Consider the following 17,871-nt stretch of genomic DNA (forward strand, 5'->3'; position numbering starts at 1 on the left):
ATCCAGACTACACTCACGCTACCCCCTGTCCATGCACCGGTGAGGGTGGTGTGGTCAATAAATCACTGGTCCCACGCAACACAGTTTGGACACAAAGTATTTTATTACCATCAAGGCTCAGAGTCTCGTGTATCCCCGTACACGCTCGCTAATGAATGAATGAGTTTATTGGCCAAGTATTCACATACAAGGAATTTGCCTTGGTGCTCCACCCACAAGTGACAACATGACAAACAGTGGCAGTTAGGATTGACACATAAAACACTAAACATTAATAATAAAACATTATTGATCAAACATGTGAATTAAATAAAATACCAGATCAAAGGGAGGCTACAGATGTTTGGCTGTTGAGTAGAGCAACTACTCGTGGATAAGAACTGTTTTTATGTCTGGCTGTGGCAGCTTTGACAATCCGGAGTCGCCTTCCAGTGGGAAGTGATTCAAAGAGTTTGTGGCCAGGGTGAGAGGGGTCAGAGATGATCTTGCCCGCTCGCTTATTGATTCAACAGGTACACAGCAGAGCGTGACGCTGGGTGGTGACCTGTCGTGGGGCTCCCGCCATCGTTCACCACAAGGTCCTGGGCTGGGCTTCTCTCCTCAGGAAGGGCCGGCCTCCCGCACCATCCACTGTGGCGATTCCCATCCGGGCCGGCACGGTGGCGCAGCGGTAGAGTTGCTGCCTCACAGCGCCAGAGACCCGGGTTCCATCCCGAGCTGTTTGATTGTTCTCCCCGTGACCTGCGTGGGTTTTCTCCGGGTGCTGGCTCGAAGGGCCGAATGGCCTACTCCTGCACCGATTTTCTGTTTCTATGAGAAGAATTAGGCCATTCAGCCCATCAAGTCCACTGCGCCATGCAATTGTGGCTGATCTATCTCTCCCTCTGAACCACATTCTCCTGCCTTCTCCCCGTAACCCTTGACACCCGCACTAATCAAGAACGTACGGTGAGCGTTTGACGGCCCTGGGCCTGTTCTTGCTGGAGTTTGTGTGTCTTCACCGACAAAACCTGCACACCCCCAGTTCTATCTTAGACACTAGGACGGGCATCACATGTTACGGGGAGAAGGCAGGAGAAAGGGGTTGAGAGGAGAAAAGGTGGTACAGCGGTAGAGTTGCTGCCTCACAGCGCCAGAGACCCAGGGTCGATCCTGACCGCGGGTGCTGTCTGTATGGAGTTTGCACGTTCTCCTGCGTGGGTTTTCTCCGGGTGCTCCGGTTTTCTCCCACACTCCAAAGACGTGCAGGTCTGTAGGTTATAATTGGCTGTGGTAAAAATTGTAAATTGTCCCTGGTGTGTGTAGGATGGTGTTAATGTTCGGGGATCGCTGGTCGGCACGGACCAGGTGGGCCGAAGGGCCTGTTTCCGCGCTGTATCTCTAAACTAAGCGGGCAAAATTAAACAAAGGACAGAAAGAGGCTCTTCGGCCCCACTCATCTATGCTGGTCCATCCTAGAACACAAGGCTTGTACACTCTGGAGTTTAGAAGGATGAGAGGGAATCTTATTGAAACATGTAAGATTATTAAGGGTTTGGGCACGCTAGAGGCAGGAAACATGTTCCCGATGTTGGGGGAGTCCAGAACCAGGGGCCACAGTTTGAGAAAAAGGAGTAAGCCATTTAGAACGGAGACGAGGAAACACTTTTTCTCACAGAGAGTGGTGAGTCTGTGGAATTCTCTGCCTCAGAGGGCGGTGGAGGCAGGTTCTCTGGATGCTTTCAAGAGAGAGCTAGATAGGGCTCTTAAAGTTAGCGGAGTCAGGGGGTATGGGGAGAAGGCAGGAACGGGGTACTGATTGGGGATGATCAGCCATGATCACATTGAATGGCGGTGCTGGCTCAAAGGGCCGAAAGGCTTCCTACAATATACAATACAATATTTATTAATTGTCATTTGAACCTCAGTGAGGCTCAAACGAGACTCCGTTTCTACAGCCGTACAAAAAGAAACAATTCCTACAGACAGACAAACAATTTAATTTACACAAACATCCATCACAGTGAATCTCCTCCTCACTGTGATGGAAGGCAAAGTCTTTTCTCTCCCCTGCACCATTTTTCTCCCGATGTTGAAGCCCCTGGCAGGCGATGGTGAGTCCCACGGCTATTTTAGGCCGCGCCGGGCGATGTATGGCCCCACTCCAGGTCTAACTGTCACAAAGTTGGAGCCCCCGGCGGGCTCTGCCATGTCCCGCGACCGTTAAAGCCGCGCCGGGCGATGTACGTCCCCGCTCCGGGTCGTTCCAACCCCGCGACACGGGCGGGAGAAGTTGCGTTGCGGGAGCTCCGGAAAGCGGTCTCCCACCCGGACCCACGAGCTCCTGATGTCACCGTCCACCGGACCTGCGGCTACAGCTGGAGTCTCCGAGCTCCAGAGTCGGGCCGCAACAGCGAGCCACCACCGCTCCCCACGCTCTGAGGCCAGCCAGCCCCACGATGGTAAGTCCACAGGCTCCACGACTGGAGCCCCCGGGTTGTTCCGGTTGCAGGCCGCTCCACAGCGCTAGGCCCCCAATGACAACGGAGACCCGACAGGGTAAAGGTCGGGTCACCCGTACAGGGAAGAGATTTTAAAGTTCCCCCCCCCACCACATAAACACAGTTAAAAACAGTATAAAAGAACACAACAAACTACATTCAACTAGACAAAAAGACAGGCTGCAGGGGCCGCTGCAACGAGAGTCATACCGCCAAACCGGAAACTCCTGCACCTATTGTCTATGGCCCAAGTATTGGAACCTGTGGAAGGGGGAAGGAGGAAGAAGGGAGATTTAATAAAACATCACACAGCCACAAGGTTCCCACCATCCATCTGGTGGAACTTGGTGAACGGTTCGGTTTATTAATCCCATGTAGGTACATTGGAACAGTTAATAAATCAGCTCAGTATACCAACAACACAACAAACTACATTCAACTGGACAATCAAAAGACAGTCAAACTGCAGGGGAAGATACGAGTGCAACAGTTCTCAGCATTGTAGAGTCAGTTCCACCGCCAAACCAATGGGGAAATCGGACTGTACCCTATTGTCTATGGCCCAAGTGTTGGAGTCTGGTGGTGGTCAAGCTCTGTACCTGTCCTGCAGGGGGGAAGGGGAAGAGGAAGGGAGATTTATTGTGTTAAAACATCACACAGCCACAGATAGACACAGAGTGTTCCCACCATCCATCTGGTGGAGCGTCTTGAGTGAACGGTTTCGGGTTTATCTTAATCCCATGTGCGGATGTTACCGAGGACACTACATTGGAAAACTCGTGGGTTTGGAATGGGTATATCAGACCGCTGGCGATGGGGGCTGGTCACCACTCATGGATAATGACCATGACAGCCCACAGGCCGTTGTACCTGCGACGATCTGTCCAAACAGATCAGATAATACAGGGGACATAGAGGCAATCAGGTAAACTCCAGTCCAAGACAGGAGGGAGAGCAAAGGGAAGATACAGAGAGGCAGAAGAGATAGTTCTCAGCATTGTAGGGGATCAGTTCCACAGACAAAGTCCAAGAGAGGGAGGGGGGACAGAGGTGAGGGGACAGGGGCCAGAGAGAGTACCCTAGGGGACATGAGCAGGACAGTTCAGAGAGCCCAGAGGGGACAGAGAGGGACAGAGAGAGAGGGGACAGAGAGACAGAGGGAGGGGACAGAGAGAGGGGCAGGGGACAGAGAGAGAGAGAGAGGACAGAGAGGGGACAGAGAGAGAGGCAGGGGAGAGAGAGGGGGCAGAGAGAGGGGAGAGAGGGGAGAGGAGGCAGAGAGAGCAGGGACAGAGAGAGGGAGGGGACAGAGGAGAGAGGGGGGGACAGAGAGAGGGAGGGGACAGAGAGACAGGGTCAGGGGACAGAGAGGGGGACGTGAGGGGACAGGGGGAGAGAGAGGACAGCAGGGACAGAGAGAGGCAGGGAGAGAGAGGGGGGGACCGAGAGAGGCAGGGGACAGAGAGGGGACAGAGAGCAGGGGACAGGAGAGAGAGAGAGCGGGACAGAGAGAGGAGGGAGAGAGATGGGGGACAGAGAGAGAGGCAGGGGAGGGAGACTTTTCAGGAGGAGAGGCAGGGGACAGAGAGAGAGCAGCAGGCAAGAGGTTGAGAGGACAAGAGAGAGGCAGGGGAGAGGGGAGCAGGGGACAGAGAGAGAGGGGGAGGGGAGAGAATGAGAGGGACAGAGAGAGGCAGGTCTGGAGAGGAGGGGAGAGGGGCAGGGGAGAGAGAGGAGGGGAGAGAGGGGACAGAGAGAGAGGCAGGGGAGAGAGAGAGGGGAGGGGACAGAGAGAGGCAGGCAGGGGACAGAGAGGACAGGGGAGGGGAGAGAGAGGGGAGAGAGAGAGAGAGGGAGAGAGACTTAAAGGAGGTTTTCTGTGAAAGTTAGAGAAAAGTTTGGACAGAGAGAGGACAGTTTCAAATAGAGAGAGGGAGGGAGAGAGAGAGAGACAGAGAGAGGGGGACAGAGAGAGAGCAGGAGGGGGACAGAGAGAGGGAGGGACAGAGAGAGAGAGAGAGAGAGGGGGACAGAGAGAGGCAGGGGACAGAGAGAGGCAGAGGAGAGAGGAGACAGAGAGAGAGGCAGGGGACAGAGAGAGGGAGGGGAGGGAGAGAGAGAGAGGACAGGGGAGAGAGAGAGGCAGAGGGGCACAGAGAGAGAGAGGGACAGAGAGAGAGAGAGAGAGAGAGAGAGGGAGAGAGAGAGACAGAGGGGGAAACAGAGATACAGGGTTACAGAGAGAGGGGAGGGGAGAGAGAGAGAGAGAGAGAGAGAAGGGGAAGAGGGAAAGATGGAGAGGAGAGGGCAGAGAGAGAGAGAGAGACAGAGAGAGGAGATGGAGAGGGAAAGATAGAGAGGAGAGGGGAGAGAGGGGAGGCAGGGGGAGAGAGACAGGAGGGGACAGAGAGAAGGGCAGGGGAGAGAGAGAGGAGAGGCAGGGAGAGAGAGGGACAGAGAGAGAGAGAGAGAGAGAGAAGGGGGGGAGAGACAGAAAGGGAGAGAGGGAGAAAGAGAGACAGTCGGAGCAAGACAGAGAGTGTGAGAGAGTAGAGAGACAGAGAGAGAGAGGGGACAGAGAGAGAGAGGAGGGGACAGAGAGAGAGAGAGAGAGGGGACAGAGAGGGACAGAGAGGGGAGAGAGGGGGCAGAGGAGGCAGGGGAGAGGGGAGGCAGGAGAGAGAGAGGCAGGGGGACAGAGAGGGGACAGAGAGGGAGAGAGAGATAGAGGGGGGAGAGAGGGAAGGAGGAGGCGAGAGAGAGAGATAGGGAGATAGAGAGAGAGAGAGGGGAAGAGAGAGAGAGAGAGAGGGGGGGGAGAGAGAGGGAGGGAGAGAGAGAGAGAGGGGACAGAGAGGGAGAGAGGGGACAGAGAGAGAGATGAGGGGGACAGGGAGAGAGAGAGAGGGGACAGAGAGAGGAGAGGGAGAGGGGAGAGAGAGAGAGGGGAGAGAGGGGAGAGAGAGCAGGAGAGGCAGGGGACAGAGAGAGGCAGGGGACAGAGAGAGGGAGACAGAGAGAGGCAGGGGGAGAGAGAGAGGCAGGGGACAGAGAGAGGCAGGGGACAGAGAGAGGGGGGCACGGAGAGGGGGTGAGTGTAGGTGAGAGGGGGTGGGGGGTAGTGTGAAGGGGGAGGAGGGGAGGGGTGAGGGGCATATGGGGATGGGGGGGGGGGGTAGTGGTGGATGGGGATAGGGTAGGAAGGGGAGGGCACGGAGGGGGTGAGTGAGGGGGGGGGGGGGGTGGGGCATGTAGTGTGAAGGGGTGGGGGGGGGGTAGTGTGAGGGGGGGGAGGGGGAGGGGTGAGGGGCATAGTGGGATGGGGGAGGGGAGGGAGGCACGGTGGGGGGGGGGTGTAGGTGTGGGGGGGGGGGAGGGAGCAGCAGACTGACCCGTCCTTGCCCAGCAGGTAGAGTGCGGGGATGTGCGTGGTGTGGGTGGTGCACACACACACACAGACACACGCACACAGACACACACACAGACACGCACACACAGACACGCACACACAGACACGCACACACAGACACACACACACAGACACGCACACACAGACACGCACACAGACACACACACACACACAGACACGCACACAGACACACACACATGGGGACACACACACACACGAGGACACACACACACACACACACACCCAGACACGGACACACACACACACACACACAAACACACATACACACACACGGACACACACACGGACACACACAGTTACAGCGGCATATAGTCACACAGCGTGGAAACAGGCCCTCGCGGCCCAACTTGCCCACATCAACCAACATGTCCCATCTACACTAGTCTCGTCTGGCCCAGATCCATCTAGTTTGGTTTAGTTTCGAGATACAGCGCTGAAACAGGCCCTTCAGCCCACCCAGCCCGTGCCGACCAGCGACCCCCGCACGCTAACACTATCCTACACACACTAGGGACAATTCACAATTTTACTAAAGCCGATTAACCTACAAACCTGCACGCCTTTGGAGTGTGGGAGGTGAAACCGGAGCGCCCGGAGAAAACCCACGCAGGTCACGGGGGAGAACGTGCAAACTCCGTACAGACAGCACCCGTGCTCAGGATGGAACCCGGGTCTCTGGAGCTGTGAGGCAGCGACTCTACCGCTGCGCCACCGTGCCACCCGTTGAGCTGAGGTGCGGTGGGAGAGGGGACCTGAACTCCTGACCCGTGGTGGCAGTGCCGGTAGGTTTGCAGCATAGGTTTGCTATTGAGGGAGTGCAGCGTAGGTTTACAAGGTTAATTCCCGGGATGGCGGGACTGTCATATGCTGAGAGAATGGAGCGGCTGGGCTTGTACACTCTGGAGTTTAGAAGGATGAGAGGGCATCCCATTGAAACATGTAAGACTATTAAGGGTTTGGACACGCTAGAGGCAGGAAACATGTTCCCGATGTTGGGGGAGTCCAGAACCAGGGGCCACACAGTTTAAGAATAAGGAGTAAGCCATTTAGAATGGAGACGAGGAAACACTTTTTCTCACAAGAGAGTGGTGAGTCTGTGGAATTCTCTGCCTCAGAGGGCGGTGGAGGTTCTCTGGATGCTTTCAATAGAGAGCTAGATAGGGTTCTTAAAGATAGCAGAGTCAGGGGATATGGGGAGAAGGCAGGAACGGGGTACTGATTGTGGATGATCAGCCATGATCACATTGAAAGGCGGTTCTGGCTCGAAGGGCCGAATGGCAACTCCTGCACCTATTGTCTATTGTCTGTTTATACCTACCCTCGCTCCACCAGGGCGATCTGGTCCTGGACAAAGGCTCCATTGCTCAGGTCACTGCAGGCGTGCGGTGGGTCCGTGGGCACCAGGTAGATCTGCTCGTACCGGGTATGCTGCGGAGAGAACGCCACACCATCACCTACCTCATAGACTCACAGAGTCATACACAGGCCCTTCGGCCCAACATGTCCATTCTACACTCGTCCCACCAGCCTGCGTTTGGCCCATATCCCTCCAAACCTGTCCTATCCACGTACCGAGAAAATCATCTCCAGAGATGCTGCCTGTCTCGTTGAGTTACTCCAGCATTTTGTGTCTATCCATGTACCTGTCCAAAAAGTTACCCCTCAGGTTCCGATTAAATCCTTTCCCTTGCACCTTAAACCTGTGTCCTCTGGTCCTCAATTCACCTACTCTGGGCAAGAGAATCCGTGCATCTACCCGATCTATTCCTCTCATGATTCACTGTGTAGGCCCTCCCCTTGTTCGGCGTCCCAAATGCAACACCTCACACTTCTCTGTATTAAATTCCACCAACAGGAAGCAAAGAGTAGGAGTAAACGGGTCCTTTTCCCAATGGCAGGCAGTGACTAGTGGGGTACCACAAGGCTCAGTACTGGGACCCCAGCCATTTACAATATATATTAATGATCTGGATGAGGGAATTGAAGGCAATATCTCCAAGTTTGCGGATGACACTAAGCTGGGGGGCAGTGTTAGGTGTGAGGAGGATGCTAGGAGACTGCAAGGTGACTTGGATAGGCTGGGTGAGTGGGCAAATGTTTGGCAGATGCACTATAATGTAGATAAATGTGAGGTTATCCATTTTGGTGGCAAAAACGGGAAAGCAGACTATTATCTAAACGGTGGCCGATTGGGAAAGGGGGAGATGCAGCGAGACCTGGGTGTCATGGTACACCAGTCATTGAAGGTAGGCATGCAGGTGCAGCAGGCAGTAAAGAAAGCCAATGGTATGTTGGCTTTCATAGCAAGAGGATGTGAGTATAGGAGCAGGGAGGTTCTACTGCAGTTGTACAGGGTCTTGGTGAGACCACACCTGGAGTATTGCGTGCAGTTTTGGTCTCCAAATCTGAGGAAGGACATTATTGCCATAGAGGGAGTGCAGAGAAGTTCACCAGACTGATTCCTGGGATGTCAGGACTGTCTTATGAAGAAAGACTGGATAGACTTGGTTTATACTCTCTAGAATTTAGGAGATTGAGAGGGGATCTCTATAGAAACTTACAAAATTCTTAAGGGGTTGGACAGGCTAGATGCAGGAAGATTGTTCCCAATGTTGGGGAAATCCAGGACAAGGGGTCACAGCTTAAGGATAAGGGGGAAATCCTTTAAAACCGAGATGAGGAGAACTTTTTTCACACAGAGAGTGGTGAATCTCTGGAACTCTCTGCCACAGAGGGTAGTTGAGGCCAGTTCATTGGCTATATTTAAGAGGGAGTTAGATGTGGCCCTTGTGGCTAAGGGGATCAGGGGGTATGGAGAGAAGGCAGGTACGGGATACTGAGTACGGGATACTGGATGATCAGCCATGATCATATTGAATGGCGGTGCAGGCTCGAAGGGCCGAATGGCCTACTCCTGCACCTAATTTCTATGTTTCTATGTTTCTAACCATTCCTCCACCCACCTGGCCAATCGATCCAGATCCTGCTGCTATCGTTCACAACCATCTTCACTATCTGCAAAACAACTAACTTTTGTATCATCAGCAAACTGTATGTTCTCATCCAAATCATTGATGTAGATTCATAAGTGATAGGAGCAGATTTGGCCATTCGGCCCATCAAGTCTACGCCAGCATTCAATCATGGCTGGTCTATCTCTCCCTTCTAACCCCATTCTCCTGCTTTCTCCCCATAACCTCTGACACCCGCACTAATCAAGAATAATATATCCACTGACTTGGCCTCCACAGTCTTTTGTGGCAAAGAATTCCACAGATTCACCACCCTCTGACTAAAGAAATTCCTCCTCATCTCCTTCCTAAAGGAATGTTCTTTAATTCGGAGGTTATGACCTCTAGTCCTAGACTCTCCCACGAGTGGAAACATCCTCTCCACATCCACTCTATCCAAGCCTTTCATTATTCTATAAGTTTCAATGAGGTCCCCCCTCAACCTTCTAAACTCCAGCGAGTACCGGCCCAGTGCCGACCAACGCTCATCATATGTTAACCCACTCATTTCTGTTACATTGCATGTTCCCATAAAACAAAATGACCAGAACTCATCTTGGTTATAGAAAACGGAGAAAAATAGGTGCAGTAGTAGGCCATTCAGCCCTTCAAGCCAGCACCCCGATAAATCTAACTCTCTCTTGAAAACATCCAGTGAATTGTCCTCCACTACCTTCTGTAGCAGAGAATTCCACAGACTCACCACTCTCTGGGTAAAAACATTTTTCCACATCTCAGTCCTAAATGGCCGACCCCTTATTCTTAAACTGTGACACTTGGTTCTGGGCTCCCCCAACATCGGGAACATGTTTCCTGCATCATGCCTGGCCAATCTTTTAAGAATTGTATATGTTTCTCTAAGATCCCTCTCATCAGTGTAAATTCCAGTGAATATAAGCCCAGTCGACCCATTCTTTCATCATATGACAGTCCCGCCATCCCGGGAATGAACCTACGCTGCACTCCCTCAATAGCAATAATGTCCTTCCTCAAATTAGGGGACCAAAACTTCACACGATACTCCAAGTGCGATTTCACCAGGGCCCTGTACAATTGCAGTTGGACCTCTTTGCTCCTAAACTCAAATCCTCTTGCAGTGAAGGCCAACATGCCATTCGCTTTCTTCACTGCCTGCTGTACCTGCATGTTTACTATCAGTGACTGATGTACAAGCACACCCAGGTCTCGCTGCACCTCCAATTTTCCTTATCTGACACCATTCAGATAATAATCTGCCTTCTTGTTCCTGCCACTTATCAGGGGCCACTATTTGTATCACACGCCAAATTGGTTATTATGCAAATTTGATCTGGAAGTTGATCACTGCTCGTTACCAAATTACCATATTAATTACCAAATCATTAATATACAACGTGAAGAGTAGCGGCCCCAGCACCGACCCTTGTGGAACTCCACTAGTCACTGGCAGCCAAGCAGATAAAGCCCCCTTTATTGCTACTCCTTCTCTTCTGCCATCCAGCCAACCTGCTATCCATGCTAGTAAATCCATGAAAAGTGAAACAACTAGTGGACTGGTGCGGCAACACCAATTTAGCATTAAATGTCGACAAAACAAAGAAGATGATTGTCGACTTCAGGAGGTCGCAGCCGAAACACACACCCCTCAACATCAGTGGCACCACGGTGGAGAGAGTGGAGAGCATAAAGTTCCTCGGTGTGCAAATTACAGACAGCCTCACCTGGTCCAGGAACACCACTGGGATTGTCAAACGGGCCCCATCAGCGGCTGCACTTCCTGAGGAAACTCAAACAGGCCTCACTCCCCACCAACATCCTCAGGACTTTCTACAGGGGCACGGTGGGGTCTGTACTCACGTACTGCATAAACACGTGGTACTCCAACAGCAACTGCTCGGACAGGAAGGCTCTGCAGAGGGTAGTGAGGGGAGCAGAGAGGATCATTGGCGTCTCCCTACCCTCGGTACAAGAACTGTTCCAGAGCCGCTGTCTGAAGAAAGCACAGAGAATTGCTAAGGACAAACTGCACCCCCTCCACATACACTTGGATCTCCTGCCATCAGGCAAGAGATATCGCAGCATCAAAGCCCGGACTACAAGACTGCTAAACAGCTTCCTACCACAGGCTGTGAGGCTGCTAAACAGTCACTCTGTACTCACAGTCACCTGATTCTGCTGCTTTGCACTAACATTTTAATAACTCTTGGCACTGGCCACAAAAATCAGCTGCCCTGGACATTTTAATGATTGGTTTTACTGTATTTTAATATTGCTGTTTTACCTGTGTTTAACTATTTATCCTGTTTCATCAGGGACTGGATTGTTTTTACTGTTATTATGTGTGAAATGTTTTAAGTTTCATGTGCTATTCCCTGGGAAACATCTTCTCATTATGCACTGTACAAATGTTGCTTTGCAAGATGCCAATAAAGGTTGATTTGATTTGATTTGATTTAGTATCTGCCATTTGTCACCGTGGGCTCTCATCTTCCTTAGCAGCCTCACGTGTGGCACCTTATCAAAGACTTTCTGCAAATCTAAGTAAACAACATCTACTGACTCTCCTTTGACTTCTTCAAAGAATTCCAGCAGTTTGTCAAGCAAGACGTCCCCTTCACAAAGCCACGCTGACTTCCGCCTATTTTATCGTGAATCTCATAGTACTCCGTAACCTCATCCTTTATAATGGACTCTAAAATATTACAAACCTCCGGCAGATTGTGGTTTGCTGAGGATTCCTGCACCAGCAGCGTCTTGTGCCTGTGGTTACACACCTGAGCAGGTGATGGAAGGACTGCAATGTCATGTATTGACACTAGAGGGGGGCACCGAGCCAACTAACTAACTAACTCTCTCTCTGTCTCTCTAAGGTACATAAAAGTGCTGGAGAAACTGCGGGTGCAGCAGCATCTATGGAGCGAAGGAAATAGGCGACGTTTCAGGACAGAACCCTTCTTTCTCTCTCTCACTTTTTCTCTCTCTTTCTCAGACTCTCTGTGTCTGTTTCTCTGTCTCACTCTGTGTCCCTTTCTCTCTCTCTCTGTCTCTCTGTGTGTATCTCTCTGTCTGATTCAGATTCAATTTTAATTGTCAGTGTACAGTACAGAGACAACGAAATGTCTCTCTCTCTCTGTCTCTCTCCCTCTCTCCCTCTTTATCTCTATCTCTCTCTTTCTGTCTCTTTCTCTCCCTCTCTCTCATAGAAACATAGAAATTAGGTGCAGGAGTAGGCCATTCGGCCCTTCGAGCCTGCACCGCCATTCAATATGATCATGGCTGATCATCCAACTCAGTATCCCGTACCTGCCTTCTCTCCACACCCCCTGATCCCCTTAGCCACAAGGGCCACATCTAACTCCCTCTTAAATATAGCCAATGAACTGGCCTCAACTACCCTCTGTGGCAGAGAGTTCCAGAGATTCACCACTCTCTGTGTGAAAAAAAGTTTTTCTCATCTCGGTTTTAAAGGATTTCCCCCTTATCCTTAAGCTGTGACCCCTTGTTCTGGACTTCCCCAACATCAGGAGCAATCTTCCTGCATCTAGCCTGTCCAACCCCTTAAGAATTTTGTAAGTTTCTATAAGATCCCCTCTCAATCTCCTAAATTCTAGAGAGTATAAACCAAGTCTATCCAGTCTTTCTTCATAAGACAGTCCTGACATCCCAGGAATCAGTCTGGTGAACCTTCTCTGCACTCCCTCTATGGCAATAATGTCTTTCCTCAGATTTGGAGACCAAAACTGTACGCAATACTCCAGGTGTGGTCTCACCAAGACCCTGTACAACTGCAGTAGAACCTCCCTGCTCCTATACTCAAATCCTTTTGCTATGAAAGCTAACATCTCTCTCTCTCTCTGTCTGTCTCTGTTTCTCTCTCTCTGTGCCTCTCTCTGTCTCTCCCTGTGTCTCTCTGTCTCTCTCACTGTTTCTCTCTCTCTGCCTCTCTCTATGTCTATCTCTCTGTCTCTCTCTCCCTCTTTCTCTCTCTCTCTCTCTCAATTTTCAATTTAATTTTCAATCATTGTTATATTGCCAGAGCCAGCACATCCTTCCTCAGATACGGGACCCAAACACTGCTCACAGTACTCTAAATGTGGCCTGCCCAGCGTGCAAGTGGCAGTGGCAGATTAGGTGAGGTAGGAGAGGTGGGGACCAGCAGAGCGGTACTTACAAAGACGCCACCAAAGTCTTTAGCCAGGTTGGTCTGGAAGATGTAACGAATATCTGCCGGGCTCAGGACTTGGAAATATAAATATTCGTTGATTCCCAAACCTGTGATGGGAGTAAAAAGCATAACAGGAAATTGAAAAAAATTCAATGGTCCTAAAGTAAGCATTTGATAACTGACAAGGGGGTGAGGTTTGTTATTGTCACGTGTACTGAGGTACAGTGAAAGGCTTTGTTTCGCATGCTGGCCAAACCAAAGATCCTAGAGCCTGCACCGCCATTCAATATGATCATGGCTGATCATCCAACTCAGTATCCCATACCTGCCTTCTCTCCATACCCCCTGATCCCCTTAGCCACAAGGGCCACATCTAACTCCCTCTTCAATATCGCCAATGAACTGGCCTCGACTACCCTCTGTGGCAGAGAGTTCCAGAGATTCACCACTCTCTGTGTGAAAAAAGTTCTTCTCATCTCGGTTTTAAAGGATTTCCCCCTTATCCTTAAGCTGTGAGCCCTTGTCCTGGACTTCCCCAACATCGGGAGCAATCTTCCTGCATCTAGCCTGTCCAACCCCTTAAGAATTTTGTAAGTTTGTATAATGTGGATAATGTGCAGTATAATGTGGATAAATGTGAGGTTATCCATTTTGGTGGCAAAAACAGGAAAGCTCTTTTGTAATGCATTTCGTTGTCTCTGTACTGTACAATGACAATTAAAATTGAATCTGAATCTGAATCTGAAGTTTCTATAAGATCCCCTCTCAATCTCCTAAATTCTAGAGAGTATAAACTAAGTCTATCCAGTCTTTCTTCATAAGACAGTCCTGACATCCCAGGAATCAGTCTGGTGAACCGTCTCTGCACTCCCTCTATGGCAATAATGTCCTTCCTCAGATTGGAGACCAAAACTGCACGCAATACTCCAGGTGTGGTCTCACCAAGACCCTGTACAACTGCAGTAGAACCTCCCTGCTCCTATACTCAAATCCTTTTGCTATGAAAGCTAACATACCATTCACTTTCTTCACGGCCTGCTGCACCTGCATGCCTACTTTCGATGAAATGAAATGAAATGAAATGATTCAATTTATTGTCATTGTCAGTGTACAGTACAGAGACAACGAAATGCATTTTTAGCATCTCCCTTGAAAGGGAGACACAGGGCGTCGCGGTGTGCCCGCGCCTGCCGCCGTACATTCCATTACACACAGGCAAAGGTGGGTGAAGTGTCTTGCCCAAGGACACAACGACAGTATGCACTCCAAGCGGGATTTGAACCGGCTACCTTCCGGTCGCCAGCCGAACTCTTAGCCCATTGTGCTATCTGTCGCCCTGTCGACTGGTGTACCATGACACCCAGGTCTCGCTGCATCTCCCCTTTTCATAGTCGGCCACCATTTAGATAATAGTCTGCTTTCCTGTTTTTGCCACCAAAATGGATAACCTCACATTTATCCACATTATACTGCATCTGCCAAACATTTGCCCACTCACCCAGCCTATCCAAGTCACCTTGCAGTCTCCTAGCATCCTCCTCACAGCTAACACTGCCCCCAGCTTAGTGTCATCCGCAAACTTGGGGATATTGCCTTCAATTCACTCATCCAGATCATTAATATATATTGTAAATAGCTGGGGTCCCAGCACTGAGCCTTGAGGTACCCCACTAGTCACTGCCTGCCATTGTGAAAAGGACCCGTTTACTCCTACTCTTTGCTTCCTGTTTGCCAGCCAGTTCTCTATCCACATCAATACTGAACCCCCAATGCCGTGTACTTTAAGTTTGTATACTAATCTCTTATTTGGGACCTTGTCGAAAGCCTTCTGGAAGTCCAGATACACCACATCCACTGGTTCTCCCCTATCCACGCTACTAGTTACATCCTCGAAAAATTCTATAAGATTCGTCAGACATGATTTACCTTTTGTAAATCCATGCTGACTTTGTCCAATGATTTCACCACTTTCCAAATGTGCTGCTATCCCATCTTTAATAACTGACTCTAGCAGTTTCCCCACTACCGATGTTAGACTAACTGGTCTGTAATTCCCCGTTTTCTCTCTCCCTCCCTTCTTAAAAAGTGGGGTTACGTTTGCTACCCGCCAACTGCAGAAGGACGATGATCAAGGAAAGGTGGAGCCCACAATGGTCCATTGTTGGCTGTCGGGTTGGTGATAGCAAGTTGTGCAGACAATGAAACTCAACAGGGCGACAGTGAAACTAGTATAACAACTAGGGTGGGGGAGGGATGGAGATAGAGGGGATGCAAGGGTTAATTGAAGGCAGATAAATCAATATTCGTACTGCTGGGCAGATGCTGGTTTAAACCGAAGATAGGCACAAAAAGCTGGAGTAACTCAGCGGGACTGGCAGCATCCCAGGAGAGAAGGAATGGGTGACGTTTTGGGTCGAGACTGTTCTTCAGGCAAATGAAGTGCTGTTCCTCCAGTTTGGTATGGGCCTCATTCGTGCCACAGAGGAGGCCGAGGACAGGAAGGTCAGTGTGGGAATGGGAATGTGGGAGTTACAGTGTTGGGAAATCAGGGGATTGTGGTTGTAGATACATAGACGCATACACAACAGGTGCAGGAGTAGGCCATTCAGCCCTTCGAACCAGCACCACCACTCAGTATGATCATGGCTGATCATCCAGAATCAGTATGTTCCCGATGTTGGGGGAGTCCAGAACCAGGGGCCACAGTTTAAGAATAAGGGATAAGCCATTTAGAATGGGAGATGAAGAAACACTTTTCCACACAGAGAGTGGTGAGTCTGGAATTCTCTGCCTCAGAGGGCAGTGGAGGCAGGTTCTCCTGATACTTTCAAGAGAGAGCTAGATGGGGCTCTTAAAGATAGCGGAGGCAGGGGATATGGAGAGAAGGCAGGAACTGATTGGGGATGATCAGCCATGATCACATTGAATGGCGGTGCTGGCTCGAAGGGCCAAATGGCCTACTCCTGTACCCATTGTCTATAGTCAGCACCCCGTTCCTGCTTTTTCCCCCATGTCCCTTGATTCCGTTACCCCTAAGACAGGGGTTCCCAACCTTTTTCGTCCCAGGCAACTTTAATAGCACATAGGTAGACAAAAATGCTGGAGACACTCAGCGGGTGAGGCAGCATCTATGGAGCGAAGGAATAGGCGACGTTTCGGGCCAAAACCCTTCTTCAGACTGATGTGAGGGTGAGGGCTAATAACAGTGTTATTTCACTTATTTATGAACAACTAATGATGAACGGATACCGGTAAACCAGAACACAGTCAGTCAATGAGACAAAATATGTACAAATCCAGAATCAACACATTTACCCCCAGATTGGGAGCAAAATGTAACTCCCTCTTGAAAACATCAAATGAATTGGCCTCCACTGCCTTCTGTGGCAGAGAATTGCACAGATTCACAACTCTCTGGGTGAAATATTTTTCCCCATCTCAGTCCTAAATGGCCTACCCCTTATTCTCAAACTGTGTGACCCCTGTTTCTGGATCCCCCAACATCAGGGAACATGTTTCCTGCATCAAGCCTGTCCAATCCCTTAATGTACACCATGTTTTTGTTAGTCATTTTCTAGCAAGGTTGCAAAAGTCCCTGTCAATGGTAGCAACATGCCTTTACAATGCGCCTCTGCCTAGCAGTGAGATTTTACCCACCCGGCAGGCCGGCCGGCTGCAGGGTTTCTTCATGCATTAAAGGCAGTGGTCTGCAATGACTCACCTGCAACGGTCAGGGCGTGCAGGAGGAGCAGCAGAGGCGAGACTTTGGGGCAGAAAGGCGAGCGCATCCTGGCTGCTCCGGCACCTGTCACTCACCGCAGCCCGGCTCCCGGGGACGGGAGGGGCGGGGGTGGGGGAGCGCACCCCGATCCCCCATTGGACGGCCCAGCTGTCCGTCACGTCAAGGGGGCGGGACAGAAGAGGGGCGGGGTCAATTGGTTGATGACGTTGTTAATTTATTTAAATTTCAAAATAGACTTTATTCAATTCGTAAATATTATACAATACCGTGAAAGAAATTCATCCTACATCCTCGGAGGCTTCACAAACAGTCACTACAGTTTAACCACATTGTAAAAATTTCACAAGTTGATCCCCCACCCTTGCCCACTGTGGCCCCTGGCATGGAATCCCTTCCCTTATTCCTGTCAATGGGAACAGTCCATAAATCACAGAGTCCTCTGTGATGGAGCGCTGTTCGGGATAAAGCGTTCCAGGGACCCTTGCATACTTCTCCAGACTCTCTGCGAATCCACACTCTGGGCAACTGTCTCCTCTCCATAACAGTCGTCCCAACGGTGCAATAGACAATAGGTGCAGGAGTAGGCCATTTGTCTCTTCGTGCCAGCACCACCATTCAATGTGATCATGGCTGATCATCCACAATCAGTACCCCGTTCCTGCCTTCTCCCCATATCCCCTGACTCCACTATTTTTAAGAGCCCTATCTAGCTCTCTCTTGAACAAAGATCCTATAATCTTTGCTCTTGAAAGCATCCAGAGAACCCGCCTCCACCGCCCTCTGAGGCAGAGAATTCCACAAACTCACCACTCTCTGTGAGAAAAAGTGCTTCCTCGTCTCCGTTCTAAATGGCTTACTCCTTAGTCTTAAACTGTGTGGCCCCTGGTTCTGGACTACCCCAACATCGGGAACATGTTTCCTGCCTCTAGCGTGTCCAAACCCTTAATAATCTTATACGTTTCAAGAAGATTCCCTCTCATTCTTCTAAACTCCAGAGTATACAAGCTCAGCCGCTCCATTCTCTCAGCATATGACAGTCCCGCCATCCCGGGAATTAACCTGGT

The 17,871-nt window shown here is 50.5% G+C and overlaps 1 protein-coding gene across 1 annotated transcript; it reads right to left on the reverse strand.

Annotated features, from left to right (window-relative positions):
- Positions 1–5,965: 5,965 nt before the first annotated feature.
- Positions 5,966–16,912, reverse strand: LOC129716429 (protease-associated domain-containing protein 1-like). The gene is made up of 3 exons (XM_055666303.1): positions 16,787–16,912; positions 13,072–13,172; positions 5,966–7,338 (listed from the first exon to the last, which is right to left on the reverse strand). The coding sequence occupies exons 1-3, from the start codon at positions 16,851–16,853 to the stop codon at positions 7,225–7,227; spliced, it is 282 nt and encodes a 93-aa protein (XP_055522278.1). The 5' UTR covers positions 16,854–16,912; the 3' UTR covers positions 5,966–7,224.
- Between the last annotated feature and the right edge of the window lie 959 nt (positions 16,913–17,871).

The sequence above is a fragment of the Leucoraja erinacea genome, unplaced genomic scaffold (genome assembly GCF_028641065.1).
Source record: "Leucoraja erinacea ecotype New England unplaced genomic scaffold, Leri_hhj_1 Leri_234S, whole genome shotgun sequence".
Classification (NCBI taxonomy): Eukaryota; Metazoa; Chordata; class Chondrichthyes; order Rajiformes; family Rajidae; genus Leucoraja; species Leucoraja erinaceus.